Below are 18,498 nucleotides of genomic sequence, written 5' to 3'. Positions count from 1 at the left end.
GCCTTGTATCACCACTTAAGCAGTTGTATTAAATGCACTGTACCTGACCGGATTAAAACCAGGTCTTGCTGAAAAAATAAGCCACCCTGGTGGACCCCTAGTATAAACAGGCTATACAACAGGAGAAAGAAACTAATATCTAAGGGCAAGAGGGACCTGCTTCAGTAGAGGAAGGAATCCCTCTCTAGCTTGAACAAACAAATTAGAGAGCTTGTCAAGTCCTTCAGACTAATTATGAAGTAAAAGTAGCCTCCCTGGCTGTGGATGGGACCACCCATACTCAACCAGACATAATAGCCACCTGCTAGCTGGCAGATTTGGAGCAAACTTCACCCCCCCCTGTCCCTCCAGTCATCCCTCAACATATACCTGCCACCATTCCTCAGCCTATTATCTCAAGAGAGCAGGTCACCTGCAAAGCCAAAACCACAGTATCAATGGGATCAGACAACATCCTAGGTTGCATTTAAAAACATAAACATGACCTAGCAGACCCACTTGGATCTTTGTTGAACAACAGCCTGTGAACTGGCTGTGTTCCAGTGGAAAGGAGGACAACAACAGTAATCCCTCTGCATAAATGGGGACCATCAACTGACCCTGGGAATTATAGGTCCATAAGCTTGCCTAACTTCTTCTGCAAGGCCATGGAAAGGATGTTTATGGACCTAATTAACAAGGCATAAGTAATCTCCAAACTCTGTACCCAACCCAGTTCATATTCATTAAAAGTAGATCATGCCTGTTAAACATGGTTAACTTCTCTGAGAAAGTCACCAAGGCCCAGGATGAGGAAAAGACAGTGCATACCACCTATCTTGACATAGCCAAGGCATTTGACACTATCCCCCACTCAGGTATTATAGAGAAACTCTCCCAGTTGGGAATTAACCTACATTACCAGATGGGTAGCCAACTGGCAGACTGACTGGACACATATTGTCAAAGTGGATGACTTCACCTCTAGCAAAAGACCAGTCACCAGTGACATACCACAGAGTTCTGTGCTGGGCCCCTTACTGGTCAGAATTTCTCAGATGTCCAGGCAAACATGGACGGCATGTGGCTGACCAGGTTCACTGACTATTACAAATTGGGAGCAGTCATTTAGTCCCTCAGTGATGTTAATATACTGCAGGCAGGGTTAACTCAGACAAATGATTGGTGCCAAAGCCATGGATTAAAGCTAAATGCAAAAAAAAAAAAATGCATTATTATTCTCATTGGGAAAGCTGATATCCCTCCTAATTACATTATAGACGGTACCTCCCTAAGTGCAGACCCAGTGGTATGTGATCCTGGTACTCAGGTTGATAGCAATCTGAACTTTGACCATTACGTATCCACAGTAGTAAGGAAATCCTTCTATGTGGCACATTTTATAAGTAAAGGCATTGCATCCAGATCTAAGGATGTTATAATTCCATTATACTCGGCCTTCATCAGACTAATAATCGAGTACAATGCTCTCTTTTGAATGTACCTCACCAGACACCTGCAACAACTGGAGAGACCACAAGAGTTTCTCACCAAGAAATTACAGGGTACACAAAACAAGTCTTACATGGAAAGACTGAAAGCCCTGTCACTGTATTCTGCCTCCTACAGGTTGCTAAGGCGTGACCTGTGCCTGGCTTACAGGACAGTCTCTAACCAGGCCCTGATAGAAATGTTACACATTCATAAATCAAACTGCGGGAATCTTAACCTGCTGGCTGACATGAACAGGTCATGCTGGAGAGATTTGTTTATTTATTTATTTATTTATTTAAGTTTGATAACCAGGGAAGTCCACTGGCCCAATAAGAGCCCGTTTTCAGTGGAGGCCAAGGGAGAAAAGCTCCACAATAACTGCAAGTTAGATTTCACGTTACAAAAGGACATAGTTCATACAGCTAATTAAACATTTACAGATAAACTCCATGATATTTGCAATTGGCTTGTCACAATGTTACTAAAATGAAAAGACATAATTCAATACAGAAATTTCAACATTTACATAAACTGAATATTTGTGTTATAAACTCAATTGTAGGTTTAACATTTCAAAATATATAGCTAGTAGCCATTAGTAGGTTAGGAAAATATTATGCATGAAGAGGGTAATAGTATATTCGAGACTGGAGAGTATAGTACAATAGATATTAGAGAGAAAATTAGTTTTTAGTAGGGGAGGGATTGTTTTGGGTTGGATGAAGTAATAGCAGAAGTAGTTGGATGAGTCATTGCAAGGTGGTATGAGGAATGAGGAAGAAATAGATACATCTCCCAGAGACTGCCACTTCTCTGGAACTAGCTTCCATGGAAATTCATGTGAAACAGAGCCCCTCCCTGACCCTCTTCGAACGCAACCTAGATCAATGGATGGGTGACCACAAATTTACTCCAGGGGTGGTGCCCATGTTCTTCTTGGACAGAGAAAGTTGGTATTAACTTCCATGGACCCTTAGCTCTGCAAACTTCACTCACCTAACCACTGACAATTGGGGCAACTTGGCATAAATATGGCTAGGCTTGTAAGGGCTCTAGAGCTGTTATCCTGATAACCTTCCATGAATGTATGAACCAATAACTCAGTATTTCAAAAGAAATTGTGGACTGAAGTGCTCCACATTACTGTTACAATAAAAAATACAATATTGAAATGTTGTATCAAGATTCCATCCATGTTAATCAGACCATGACTGTGTTCATAATAAAATTTGCAAGCCTTCTCATAAGAGAAAATACGTTTCCACCTGGGGACCTAAATTATTCCTCTATTGACTGAGAAATAATGCATCAGTCAACAATGTGGTGCAAAATCTACTAAGTTAATAAACATTAACATTCTTGCACAGATAACAAATAAATTGAAAAGTGGCACACCAAACCAATGAAATAATTCCAAACATGACGGACTCTCACAAGCTTCATAAGAAATCTTCCAAATTTTTCTTAACACTTTACACTACTGTAGTGGAACTCTCAGAAAGAGAGAAGTGCTTCTGGTAAATTGTTAAGAAAAATTTGGAAGGCTTCTTACGAAGCTTGTGAGAGACGGTCATGTTGGGAACTGTTATTCTTGCACAGATGATAAAAGCACCAACAATGTGCAGGAACATACTAGATATCTTATGCAACATCCCTGCCAGCTGTGTTAAACTAAATGTTAGGTGTCTCCCTTTACATTCTGGGTCCAATGCTTAGATATTCCTCAGACATTAAAGTAACCCTCACAAAATTATACCATGTTTAAGGATTTTTCAAATGGCAATTTGTATGCTCTGAAAAATTATTTTGCATCAGTCAGTTGGGACAGTATATTAGCCCTCTATTGCAAGCTAATTGGCAAACTGATTGCAGCAACCTCCAGTGTATTAAACAGTTAATTCAAAAAAAATAATCTGTGTTATACACACATATAGTGGAAAATTCTGCAGTAAAACTAAACAGAACAGTTAAAAAAAATCAACAAATTATTGAACAAAAGAAAACAAGGTGCACATTCTTTAAACTTTACACAAACACAACTCAGTATAACAAGCCTAAGGTCAAATCCACCCAAAAACAGCTCGCTGAAACCATCAAAAGAATCACATTTTCATTTGTTGCGAAATTTGCCATTAGGAGAGTAACAATAAGAAAGTCTTCTACAATTACATCTGAAGAATTAAGGGGAGGAACCAAGGCTGTAGTATGCAACAGGGACACCATCATAAGACTGTCCCCTACTGCAAGATTCAAGAGTATAAGTCCCCAAAGAAGTTAAAAGCAGTAAGTGATTTTCCTGAAAAATAGTGAATTGTGAAAGTTGCTTTTATACATTAAAATCTTTCTTTTTAATGAGAAGCCCCATGTACCTGAGTTATGGGAGGCTGCAGTCACCCATACCCCACTACTTATCCATACTAACTCTGAGACTTCTTTAACATGGAGAAAGGGAATTCTCTAAGATTTAGCAACTTCAGACTTGGTGTATGCTTTCCTATAATCCCTCATAAAATATTTGCAGTTTGGGAGATTTCACTTGCAGTATTCAAACTTAAACAGGAAACCCAATAATTGATGCAACAGAAACAACTACAGACTAATATAAAAATGGAGCAAATTTCAGGTCAAACATGGAAGTCTATACACTCTTTGACCTCTTAACTGGACCCTTTGTGTAATTACATCTGAAATTGTCACACCTACCTTCAATAAGGTCAAAAATGACAGTTCCTCGGGACAGTATGAGATGCCAGGAAGCCTAATTTGCACAGTAATAAATGCTAGTATACCGTCTTATGCACATTCATAATAGAGCACCTCCAGCTGGTTGCTCTTGATATCCAAAATCAGATTAGTCCAGTTCTAATCTACAATGGAGGCACTTCCACAAACTACAAGAATATCAGCCCATTTAGGCTCGCACACATATTCTTAGTGTGATGGAGACAATCATCACAGAACTTAATAAAAAAGACATTGTAAGCCTCCTATCCCATGATGTCATCCAGTACAATTTTGAAAGAGATTGGTCTTGTATGTGAACCTCATAAATTTCTTTGAGAAGGTGTCTGTCCCCTTGGATGAAAGAGTCTCTGTCCATGCATCTTAACGTATCCGGCTAAAGCATTTGGTACACTACTCAATGGAGTCATACAGTAAATAAGTGATCTAAGGAAAATTAAGCTGTAGTAAGTTAAATCCACAACTGGCTAAGAGTTCAGTCACAACAGGTGAGAAAGAGAGGTGTCCTGACCTCATCATCTCCTTTGTCAGTTGTATCCATTAAGACTCTTTGCTGTGGTGGCAACTTTGTAGTATATTTTTCTCAGACAACAAAGCTGACTCAAGTATTTAGCTCAGCCAATAAACATACAAATACAGAATTGGGAGTAATCTACTTAACCCCACCAACTCCATCGCCATTTAAATGTCGTTCAACATTACACATGAAGGATACAGTAGAAAGTATCCTGCCTTTAATGTATAAAAACTTGTTCTACTTTTGACAGTTGGTGTGCCCTTCTGTCATTATTGTATTTTACTGATAGGCAACAACTAAACACTGATACAGTAGTAAAAGACATTCAATCCTTATAGCTGATGCATTGGCACAGTAGTAAAAGACATTGGACCCTCATAGATGATGCCTTGACACAGTAGTAAAAGTCATTGGATCCTCATAGATGATGTGTTGATACAGTAGTAAAAGACATTGGATCCTTGTAAATGATGCGTTGATACAGTAGTAAAAGACATTGGACCCTCATAGATGATGCATTGACACAGTAGTAAAAGACATTGGACCCTCATAGATGATGCCTTGACACAGTAGTAAAAGACATTGGATCCTCATAGATGATGCGTTGATACAGTAGTAAAAGACATTGGACCCTCATAGATGATGCATTGACACAGTAGTAAAAGACATTGGACCCTCATAGATGATACAGTGACACAGTAGTAAGAGACATTGGATCCTCATAGATTATGCATTGACACAGTAGTAAAAGACATTGAACCCTCATAGGTGATGCATTGACACAATAATAAAATACATCAGATCCCCATAGTTATTGACACAGTAGTAACAGACTTTCTAAACATACTGGAAAATATTAAGATACAACCAAACACCCTAATACTGGGTGAATTCAACTACCCTGCCATTAACTGGGAAAAACTACTCATGTACCAACACCTTTGCCCAACGGTTCTTGGATTTCATAAATTCCAATGCCCTGGATCAACTAATCCTTAGTCCCACCAGGGGCTCCAATATCCTAGACCTGGACATTACCAACATGGGAAATTGATGCTCCACACCTATGGTCACCCCCTCGTTGGTCAGATCTGACCATAAGCTAATCACCCTTGACATCCACATCCCACCTCCACCCCTCAGTAAGGAAACCCCTGTAAAAAACTTCTCCAAAGCCAACTTCATGCTACTCAAGTCAAAAGTGACAAACTTTATGACTCCCATGCAGACGGGAACTGAAAGTTCGACTGCTGAATCCTACACTAAGGCACTGTATGAGCACACCCACTTGTGCATGAATCGTGCCATCCCCAACAGAACCAATACACTCTCCTCCAAAATAAGGAAGCCAATCTGGTGGTCCCTTGCCATAAACAAACTTAACAACAAAAGGAAGAAACTGTTTTAGAAAAGAGGAAAATCCCAGGATGCAAAAAACTCCCTTACCAGCCTCAGTAAGAAGCTGAGATCCCTCATAAAATCCTCCAAAGCTAGTTATGAAAATCAAATTGCCAAAGATTCCAAAGACAACTACAAGGAATTCTATAGCTATGTCAAGAATCTAAATGGCAATGCTCAGATCTGCTCTGAGCTACAACAGAATGGCATTAAATATACTGATCCCAAAGATATTGTATATATCCTGGCAGATTGATTCAGTGCAAACTTCATCCCCCTCTCATCTCCTAAAGGGCCCATCTCAATACCAAAATATTGCCAAATTTCGGTAATAACGGCCACACAGGTAAAAAATGCACTCTTCAAAGCTAAAAATACAGCTTCCATGGGACCAGGCAACATCCCAGGCTGTGCACTACATGGACTACAAAATGAACTAGCACCTCACCTATGTGTCATGTTTAATCATAGCCTCACCTCAGGCTTCGTGCCCACTGAGTGGCACACATCTACAGTTATCCCACTCCACAAGGGGGGATCCACCTTGAATCCCAAGAACTACCACCCCATCAGTCTGACGAACCTGATCTACAAGGCCATGAAATGTATTATCTTGGAACTTATAAACAAAGACACTGGCAACCTTCAAACACTGGAGCCCACACAGTTTGGGTTTGTGAAGGGCCGATCTTGTCTCCTAAACCTGACTGACTTCTTCTAATCAGTCTCCAGAGCTGTGGACAAGGGTAAAATGGTCCACACAGCCTATCTGGACCTAGCCAAGGCCTTCGACACCATCCCTAACTCTGAAATCATAGATAAACTTACTAAGTTGGGTAATAATCCCTGCATCACTCAATGGGTTGACAACTGGCTTACTGACAGAACCCACGCTGTAAAAGTAGCCAACTCCAAATCCAGCTCCAGACAAGTGACAAGTGGAGCACCTCAGGGTTCAGTCCTGGGACCACTCTTGTTTGGCATCTACTTCTCTGAAGTACAGGCCAACACTAATGGGCTCTGGCTAACAAAGTTCACAGATGACTGCAAATTGGGAGCCATTATTGAATCCCCAAATGATGTAGTTCTACAAAAGGGCCTTACAGAAACATGTGCTTGGTGCCAGAGCCATGGGCTCAAGCTCAAAGCCAAGAAATGTATAGTTATCCCCTTTGGGAAAAAACATGTACCCGTGAATTACCACATAAGTGGCAGTACACTAAACATCAAAAGTGTGATAAGAGATTTAGGGACACAGGTGGACAGTGGTCTCACCTTCGATAACCACATCGCCACAACAGTCAGGAAATCATTCTATGTGGCACACCTCATCACTAAGGGCTTTTCATCCAGAAAAAAGGAGGCCATTGTCCCACTGTACTCATACCTCATTAGACCCATTATAGAATACAACGCTCCATTTGGTATGTGCCTCTCAAGACATCTGCAACAACTGGAAAGGCCGCAGAAATACCTCACTAAAAGAATCACAGGCCTAAAGCAAATGCACTATGCTGACCGTCTAAAAAAACTCCACCCATACTCTGTCACATATCATATACTCAGAGGCAATCACTGCTTAACATACAAGGCTATGTCAAACCCAGAGCTGTTGGACATGCTACACTTAAAGAAATCCCAATCCTTAGAGACACACATTCCAGGGATCTAAACCTTGTCATCACAATGAACAAAACATGCTGGAGGGATAGGTTCCTGACCCAGAGACTCCCCAGACTCTGGAATAGACTGCCCATACATGTCAAGCAGAGTGCCTCTTTGGCCTTCTTCAAAAGAAACCTTGATGATTGGATGGGAGATAGGAAATTCACCCCAGGGATCATGTCAGTCACCCTGCTAGACAGGGGACCAGGGAAGTAAATACTGTGGGAAAAAATGGCCAGGGAATTGTTATGGCTAGGCTTGTATAGGCCCTAGGGCCAATAGCGTAGTACCAACCTATGAACCTACGAACATTGGATCCTCATAGATGATACATTGACACAGTAGTAAGAGACAATGGATCCTCATAGATGATGCATTGACACATTAGTAAAAGACATTGGACCCTCATATATAATGTGTTGACACAGTATTAAAAGACATTGGATCCTAATAGGTGATGCATTGACACAGTAGTAAGAGACAATGGATCCTCATAGATTATGTACTGGCACAATAGTAAAGGACATTGGGTCCTCATAGATGATGTATTGGCAACCCAAGTCTTTTTCTCTTTATACCTGCTCTGTTTTTGTGATCTAATAATTGTTCTTTATTTTTCCCCTAGCAAACATTGTATATTGTCTATAATCCATAATTTGTATTATATTTATTCATATAAACAATGCTATCTCTGTACTGTAATTTTAATATACATGTCCTTTTTATAAATTGTTAACGTTTTAACTGTTTATGCTGGAGCTTTTCTCCCCGGGCCTCTACTGAAAATGGACATATATCCAGTTAGACTAGCATGGTCAGCAAATGTAAAATAAAATAAAACAAATAAATAAATAAGTAGTAAGACACTGGATCCTCGCAGATGATGCATTGACCCAGTAGTAAGATATACTGGATCCTCATAGATGATGTGCTGACACAGTAGCAAAAGACACTGGAGCCTCATAAATGATATGTTGACACAATAATAAAAGACACTGGATCCTCATAGATGATGCATTGAGATAGGAGTAAAAGACATTGGATACTCATAGATGATGTAATGACACAGTAGTAAAAGACACTGGAGCCTCATAGATGATGTATTAGCACTGTAGTAAGACATTAGATCCTCATACATGATGCGTTGACACAGTAGTAACAGACATTGGATTATCATAGATGATACACTGACAAAGTAGAACAACACTGGATCCTCATGGATAATACATTGACACTGTAGTAAGAGACACTAAATCCTCATAGATGATGCATTGAGATAGGAGTAAAAGACATTGGATCCTCATACATGATGACCATTCATTTGATACTTATCTAGCCACGGACATCTGGAAAACATATAGAGTTTCTCACCTGATCTTTTGCGGGGTCAAGAGAAATGCCAGGGAGATGCTTATCCCCTTTTGTAATTTTCTTACCTGATCAGTTATGGAACATCACACCATGTTCCATAACCTGCTGCTACACCATCTACTGCAGCTGTAAAATGTACAAATATTCCTCACAAAGAGAACTAAAGGGATTTAAAAGTTATATTCAGACTGTGACAATCCTTTGACATCTCTGTGTGTCTTGTCACCTTCTTACAGGAGACCCACCTCTAACATACAGAGCATTAGACCCCTTACTTGTATGAAACAATTTGCTTAGGATGCTACATACATAACAAAACACTGTGACTCAGTTAAATTAATATCAACTGCATCATAAATTGTAACAACTTTATAACCTTAAGATTCACCAACCTATTTTATATCCTAAAGACCATTATACTTGTCTGCTATAATGTGTGTGGCACTTAGTGATGAGAATCTGAGTCTTATGAATGTCATTGTGTTCTGGGGTTCTAACACAGACATGGCTGTGTTTGTGAGCAGGGTGGGTTTGGCATAATGGTTAAGGTCTTCACCACATAGACAAAAAGTACAGGGTTTGATTCTGATATGGGGTTATTAGCTAGGCTTAACATGGCCCTTCAGGGCAGTTTGCCTAGTATTCTCCTATGAACCTATAAGTTTACTAGCAATAAGAGCATGAATGATTGAAACCTTTCCTCAGCTTAGGCTGCTGCTGGTTATATATATAAGGTCCTGTACAGTGAGGAAAGGTTTGATAGACTTTTACTATTGAGGGAAATTCATATTAAAAGATAAGATGTGTAAAAACAAAAGGGAATTGCAGCAGTTTCTAAACTTCTTACTTGTAAATGACTGGAATTAAACTGCTTAGGGTAGCAGGATCACCAGTGTGTTACAACAAGGCTTGCATAGAAAGAGATACTCATGCTTATTTGGGGTTGTGTAGCTAACTTCTGCCTAGAAAGGTGTGTGTGTGCGTGTGTGTGTGTGTGTGTGTGTGTGTGCGTGTGTGTGTGTGTGTGTGTGTGTGTGTGTGTGTGTGTGTGTGTGTGTGTGTGTATGTGTGTGTAGCAGCTAGATGTCTAGTCCTATTGTTGAAATTGCATTGTTGCAAACATAATCATGTAGCAGGTTTGCTTCCATTTCCCATTTAAATCCATAAAATGTGAAGAATGCAAACATTTTTTGAATACAGTGTACACAGTTTAAATACAGTGTTTACTTTGAAATGAACATGAAACTCCAATATAAAACATTACGATTCATGTAATTCTGTACTGCTCCTGTCTATTTTAACTTTCTTGCCTTCAAATGTATAAGCACAACATATTCTGAAGGCTATCTAATGCAAATGAAACAAGCACATGTATGTATCAAATATTTTAAACATCAGCTCAAAAATAAGTGTTTTTAAGAGTTTTGGTATGTACTGTAGTTTATCATCTGCACAGTCCAAAAACATCTGTCAAGTACACTGCAATACACCTGATCAAAAACTAGTTTGACCAGAAACTCCTACTTAAAACAAAAGAACTTCCCTTTTGATAAAACAAAATGCCAAAAAAAGCATCAGAATAAAATCATATACTGTTGTATGACAATTGCTAAAAACAATCTACAATGAAAACAATCTCATCTGAGTTTAGGAAAGGCACCCAAAAGCTTGACATAAAAGAGGTTACACAACTCTATATTTTTTGTTGGGCAGATGCAACTATTTAAGTCTGAAAGAAAAAGTTTGTAGAAATGACAATTATTTAAGTCACCGTACAAACTCTACTACATTTAACAAATACATAGTTCTAGTCATGTACTGCTTGAGAATAAGGATCCCCCCCCCTCCGATGATGCACCAGTGTAATAATATATTACATTGGGGTGTGATGTTCCCAAGACCCTCATTTTTATTTAATTTTTTTTATATTGGACATTTGCATTTTACAGCATACGCTCAAGGGAAACTGTGCTTGTTAAATTACTTTTGCTGAGTGACAAGCTGACCAATTTCTATGCAATAACTCAACTTAACTCATCACGGAATTAAAGTTCTGAAAGTATTAATGTGTCATTCAGCAATCCGTTACTCTTACATTCATTTCTTATTGGGTATTTTGCTGCAATAGCTCAATGGCATCTGTTGCACTGACTGTAGCATATATAGTTTCTCATTCCTACTCCTTCCATCCTTTATAGTTTTAAAGGACAGCACCAGGTCTGCATAAGCTTTCAAAGTCAACCTCATTGTCCTTTGAGAAAATTATTTGTAAGTGGCAACTAATAATCTGATGATGATTAATCCTTAGGAATAAAATACCATAGGTAGGTCCCTCCCCCATTCATTGGCTTAAAGCTTACTAAACACACAACAGCCATCTAAATGTAGGACTGTGCTGTGGTCTCATGAGTTTTTGCTCATTGCAGAAAAGAACACAATCTTAAGAAGATTAGCTTACCTTGTACCTGCAGATTAGCCTCAGAAACGAGACCCTCTGCATCAGCTGTTACCCTGCCACTATCACATAGCTGGCAGTTTCGGATCGTCAGTGCATGGTTCAGTCTGGTCCTTGTAATGAGAAACTTGTCACTGTCAACAATCTCACTCCCCCTGTACCGCCATTTCAGGTTGACATCATCCAGAGACACCATGCATTTAAAGGTGGCATGTTCTCCTTCTAGTACGGTTACATTGTGCAACTCTGCAATGAATTCAACAATCCTAGGAACTGGGAAAAAAGGAGGAATAAATGAGAAAATTAACTACAGACATTACAGTACTGAAGAAGTTACCATAACCCTTGTGTCTGCAATTAATTCTTATACTGATAGGATCTGTGACTATGGTTCAGTTAAGTAGTAATCTGAGACTGGCAATTCTTGGTTTATTTAGTAATTCAAAAATAAGGTTTTTGTTCATTCTTAGTCATTTAAGTCACCATTCCAGTACAGTTTCACTGAGATCTGACATTGTCTCTCATTTCTCCTGGCTGTCCTGCTCAGTCTTGTGTGACTAACAGTTTGCATGTGATGGATATGGCAGGCCTTCAGCTTTGTTCAAACCTGTCTAAACTACATCATACAGGATGTTACAAATTTTACACAAAATAAAGTAAAAGTTTAGAAAAAAAGCATGGTGGGAATTTGGAAGGAAATAGATGCCTACAGTATGTCTCAGGACAGTAACTATTACTCCCAGAACTACAGAAAAATTAAGTGAGAATAAGGGAATATGCATTATATATGATATTGTGATATCCTGGAATATCCATCCTCCTGTGAGGTGTACTAATCTTACCATTATTATATATAAGTGGAAGGGGGTGTTGGAGGCATAACCCTCCCATCATTGGTTCGTGCAGACGGTGAAGTCCCCTCTGCAAAAATGTTTGCGTATAACAAGTTTTGCAATTTGTTGTTCTAAGTGGACCACAGTTTTTTTTTTAAGTGTTGATTAACACATTTGTCATAGAGAGCCATGGGAAATAAATGAATTAAGAGACAGTCAGCAATTTGCAGTATGTATGTAAATATGAAGAGAGAGATGACGGGAGGTGAAGTTGCCCTACATGTAGAAAATACTGACTGCCCAAGTTTTGTTTATTCCTTTAAAGTACTTCCATGACTAAATCACTGCTGTAATTAAAAAAAAATCATAATACTCATAAAATGTGAATTTAAGCCTTGCTAAAAAGATGTTTGAAAAACATGGACAGCGTCAGCATCCCAGACAAGACACACTGGCATCAGGAGTTATACTTAACTCTTGGTTGCCTCACTACCTGATTGACAGGGTCTGAATAACATTTTCGAACAGAATGAATCCGTAGCTGTATGTAAAAATAAGCAGAGTGAAGAAAGCAGTGCAATACAATTACAGATCCATCTGAGGCTGTGATAGCCTCGAGATGCAGTTGTTCACTGAGAAACGTCTTTGGATTACACAGATAATAGAGTAACAGTCATCTATGTCTGCTCCTTAGCTTTAATTTCTCCAAGTCTTTTGGGTATCTAATACCGTGATGGGAATGGGCCCTATACCTAAGCCAGGTTATGATTAGAGCTCATGAAATAAATATTTGTCCAGTCTTTGATGTCAGCTAAAAGTGCTATTCACAGCACCTGCAATGTGACCAGAAGTGACTACTATTGCAATTCATGCAGGGTTACATGTTTTAGTAGTATATCTAAGTATGACTGTAAATTTTTTTTTTTTTTAGCCCTGTTGCTCCTTCCACCATTGGAACTGTCTGAGTATCTTTTTTTTCCACATTGCCCTTGCTGCTGCCTGCAAATCCTGGTATTTTATGACTTTGTGCCTCTCTCTGTATGTAAGATAATGTAATCATGGGGTGTAACAATTTTAGTAATCTATTCCACTTCTCTCTTTTTTCCTGGATTTCTATCTCTGTTTTTCTCTTACCTATTTTCTGAAGTGTTGGTAATGGGTGTTCCCAAGTGATATGAACTGCATCATTCTCATTAATGCTTTGTGGTTCATTTTTCTAGTGCTTTACAACTACATATCTACTGTAGTATTTGTACAATTCCCAGTGCACTGCCCACTACCCATGAGTACATCACACCCAGCAACAAGATGTGCAACTGTTTCCAGTTCTTTCTTTTTTTTCTTTCACAGAACCTGCATTTGTTTGTTTCTGCCACATGTTCAATGAACTTTGTAAAACACAGTGTATGTATTCCACTATCCTGGGCTGCCATTATTAACCTTTCATCTTTTGGTTTCAGTTCATCTCTACTTAACCATTCCACCATTTCTGTGTTAAATCCTAAATGACATAAGGATGTTCCAGGAGATCTCTGTACTTGCCACAATACTTATTCCTCTTCTGTTTTTTCTTTCCTTCTCATCTGATCATTCTTATATTCATTTTATTGTGTTTTTGTGCCCTCAGTTGCTGTCTGATTTCTCCCAGCAGTTTGAATGGTCCAGTGATAAAAATGAGAATTTGTCATTTAAAAGCTGACATTTTTTCACTGACTGCATGCTTCTTGCCTATCTTTTACCTCGTGATGCTGTTAAAGTTCCAGTAAATATGTCCACTAAGTTTTCCAGTAACAGGGTAGTGGTTCATGGCTCCCACCATTGCTTTAGGCTACATTATTTGCATTTGATTTGGGACTCCCTTTACCATTGTACATTACCATGGCTCTGCAAGAAACTGTATATCAAGTACAAGTTATACAAAGTAATCATTCTTATTTTGGTATTATACGCATTTGTATAGGAGTTCTGAGATTTATATTTAAAACTTCAGCTCAAAATTTTCATGAAAAGCATACACAGTGAAAATGAAATGCAAAGCAATGCATGATTACTGTTTCAAGCTCTCAGTTTCTCAGATTAGCAAAATTCTTTTATATGACACTCGCACTGAAAGTATTATGTGAAAACAAATCCAATAAAAAAGGAAGTACTATTTACATGGAAATCCTTCTTTCAGAAAAGGCGTACTTTATCTGATGGCTGTCTTCTGTATATTGTGAGATGATACACCAGTTTATACCTTGGGCACTGAATCCAATATGAGCCTTTAAATGTGAGTTATTTCAGTATAAACAACATTGTAGTACAAATATTAGGATGCGTGACAGTTTTTGTTTTGTAGCCCATAGAAGGAAAGGGAAGAGAAGACCCCAGCTATTTACAAGATCTTGTGTGTTTAGATCATCATAATACTTCTTAGCTTGTGGTGATTTCAATTGTACTTATTTATAAAGTGACAAGGATGCCTGCTCTACCTCCAACTGAGGGAATAAATCATAGGAAGTATCAGCATTTCTGTAAAGATTGACAGAGTTGGATGCTTCCTTGGGACCTTGGAAGAAAAATGTTTTCTTGATGTGAAAGTGCTTCCCATTCTGCAGGACAGAGGGATACAATGCTCACACCATCCATGAACATTTGGGCTTGAATGGTGGCCTGAGTGGATGAAAAAGGGTCATGACAGAATGGGGAAGTGAGCAGCTATTGCTCTTCCATCCAGTGGGAAAGAAGGTGCATTTCCTAGCAGACTCTCTACCCCAGTCTAAGGGCAGAAAACCTGTAACATGGAAAACAGGGAGCCTGATATAGGTAGGACATGCTGTAACAACACAAGCAGATGACCATAAGCCTTTTCCATGCATGCACAGTACCATGCATGCATTGAATATATGGGTACTGGTTGTCCCTGCAATGATGAAAGTGTGAATAACACATTTAGGAAATTACAGCTATAATAGCTTCATGGCTGCTTAGTTTACATTTGCACCACATACTGCTCTCATATGATCGGTGAATGAATGAGACCTGCTGATTCTCAGCTAAGAGGAATAACAAGTGGGTACTAAATCTCTTGTCCCAGTGCATAATACATAGATAATGATGGTAGTGGTTTGATGGTCAGCAGGCATGAGGACAGAGAAATATATAGAACATAAATTTCTCATGTTTGATTCCCACCTGTTGTAGTAGTATTTGCATACTTTGTGAACCTCAGAGTCATTTGTTTCCACTTTTACATTGGTGACAATTGGAAAACAGCTCTTACACAATAACTAAGCATGTGAATCTGTTTGGAAGATGTGTGCCTATATAAACCAGTATGGAATGGCACTGCTTTTCATTGGAGTCACTTCTATGCAGAAAATGGCATGTGGGGGTGACCCAGCAAACCACTAACCCATCAGAAAAATTAGTCAGTTTCTGATATTTCCTCAAAAAAATAGTTGTGATGATGTGAGGTATTGCCAGCTATACCAGGAGAAGTAGGGCTGTGGATGTGTAACATATGCCAGCATAGCTAACTGGAATTTTGTAAAGAATTATATGTCATTTGTATATCAAACTGATTTGTACAGGTGCTTGTGTTGAAAATGTATTTATTTGTAAAGCTGCTTGTGTTAAAAAATGTACCAAAAGCATGTCCTGCTGGACAGAAAAGAAATACACCTGTATGACAGACTGTACTGCAACTGTGGAAATGAATACATTGTAACAGAGAATACTGGAAGAAAAGAGAAAATCTCAGTAAACCTAACTTTGAAAAACAGTTTGAAATTAAATTACTTAATTTAGGCAACAATTATTGTATCTCACAGGTCTCAATGCAGCCAGAAACAAAAAGCCTGTAGTAGGAAAACTTCTGTATTGTCCTTGAGGTTGAACTAATTGCTACTCTGGAAGGGTGGAAATTTGAAATTGTTTTATGACTTCCAGAAGCTGCAACAGAACTTAGGAAAGCTCTGTATGTGTGTATTATGGCACATGTGTGCAAGATTCAGGTTAAAGTTTCTAGTAAAGAAGGGGTAGTATGAGAACCAGAAGTCAGATGACCAGATGTGTGTAATGGCATTCTGTAATCCAGGACTAAAATGATAACAGAAGTCTCAGAGCAGTCTGTTTTTTTTTTTTTTTTTTTTTTTGGAATCTGACAGAAAAATCTCTCACCCATTTCATCTTGCCTTTCTTTAGTATGCAACCAGGGAATAGTAATTCTTTAGATCAGTCAGGAAATATAGTAAGATTAGTTAAGTTCTTTCTTCTGTATCTTTGTGACTCTGTTCATCCATGTTATTTTTAATATTTCCTGTGATTGAAACTCTGGTGTTTATTGTAAATAGATATTTAGTATTTCATGTTCTTTTATTATTTATTATTAAATATATCAAAATATTTCATTGTGGCTAGCCCTTTAGAGAATATCTTAACCTTTGAGAGTACTTATATTTATTTGGCGACACTGTGGCCACTCCTGAAAGCCTTACTGCATTGGTCAAACACTACAATTTATATTAGTATTAATTTCATTCAGTATAATTGGGTACCCTTGTAAGAGCCTTAGAGTGTCTGGTAGCAGTAACTACCTTATACTCTGGGAAGAGGGGCAAGCTAGTAAATCAGTGCCAGCCTTTCCCAAGTGTGTGTGTGTGTGTGTGTGTGTGTGTGTGTGTGTGTGTGTGTGTGTGTGTGTGTGTAATATCAAATCTCAAAGATATAAATATCATATCTCAAAGAGATACATTTGTTATAGAAGACTGGTTTAGTAGTGGGAGGATAACTGAAAATATTAGGAAGTTTTTAAGAGTTTAAAATCTAAAAATGAGTATGATTTCTGGTCTTCCTAAGATACATAAAAGTTTGGATGATACCCCACTTAGGTCAGTAGCTGCTAGCAACAGGAGTAAAACTGAGGGGCTGGCAATATATGTTGATAAGCATCTACAAAAGGTAGTTGAATTGAGTGGCTCTTTTATAAAGGATACTTTTGATTTTATGCAAAAGTTAGAAAATGATATGGTTTGCAAAACCAATTTTTTAGTTATGTTGGATATTAAGTTGTTATATATAGTAATTCCTAATAATGATGGTATGGATATTGTTAGATTTCAACTAATTGATTCTAAGCTTTTTCCCTGATGATACTGTTAAGTTAATTATGGAAGCTGTAGATATAATTTTAAGTTACAATTATTTTGAGGTTAATGATAAGTTATTTCGGCAAATAAATGGAGTAGCAATGGGGGCTGCTATGGCCCGAAGCTATGCAAATGTTTTTATGCATGGTTGGGAAAAAGCCTATATTTTAAATAGCAATTTTTATAGCCATATTTTAATTTATAAACATTTTATAATTGATATGTATTTCATTTGGAGAGGAAGCTATGAGAGTTTGGAAAAGTTTGTTTTTAAATTTACTTGGGAATATGATAAAGAAAGTATCAAATATTTAGATGTCACTGTTTTTTAAGACCATGGCAGGCTTCTTACCAAGATATACAAAAAAGAGGTACCAAATTATTCTTAACTTGGATTATCCTAGTATGAACCGAAAGAATATTAAGGTTAACATTGTTAAAGTACACCTAATGCAGGCTAGTATGTTAATCAAAAATGATAAGGATTCTAAAAAAGAAGGTGCAGTTTTACATGGGGAGTTTTAGAAATAGAGGTTACCCAGCCAAAGTAGTGGAAGCAAGTTGGAGGTAAGTATGTGATTTAAGACATCTAGACAGGAAGCAATATGCAAAACCTGCTAATAGAAATTACATTTATGCAGGTTACGAATAGCGTAGATCCTTGGTCTATAAAAGAAATTGTGAAAAATAATTGGAAGATTTTAAGTAGTAATCCAGATTTATTGCAGGAAGTAGTAGTAGTAAATCAGTGGCAGTAGTACTAGTGTTCAAAAAAGAGGAAAATATTTCAAGAATTATTTTCAATCAAGATTGAGTTTGTGCAAGAGTGTTGATACCAAAGTAAGGATGTTTAAATGTTTTAATTGCAGTTTCTGTGATTATCTTTATACAGGTGCTGAGGACTTTATTATT

General features: G+C 38.1%; 1 protein-coding gene across 2 annotated transcripts in view; it reads right to left on the bottom strand.

The window, feature by feature from the left end:
- OBSL1 (obscurin like cytoskeletal adaptor 1) overlaps nt 1-18,498 on the bottom strand; it is a 1,518,259-nt gene that overhangs the window by 340,401 nt on the left and 1,159,360 nt on the right. For both annotated transcript variants that reach the window (XM_044060562.1, XM_044060561.1), the window contains exon 16: nt 11,625-11,894. In XM_044060562.1, coding sequence (XP_043916497.1) covers nt 11,625-11,894 — 270 coding nt within the window. The remainder of the gene's footprint in view (nt 1-11,624; nt 11,895-18,498) is intronic.

The sequence above is a fragment of the Protopterus annectens genome, chromosome 2.part0, assembly GCF_019279795.1.
Source record: "Protopterus annectens isolate FY-2018-M chromosome 2.part0, PAN1.0, whole genome shotgun sequence".
In the NCBI taxonomy this organism is placed as follows: Eukaryota; Metazoa; Chordata; order Ceratodontiformes; family Protopteridae; genus Protopterus; species Protopterus annectens.
Note: the sequence above shows the minus strand (reverse complement) of the source record. Positions and strands in the feature narration are given on the sequence as shown.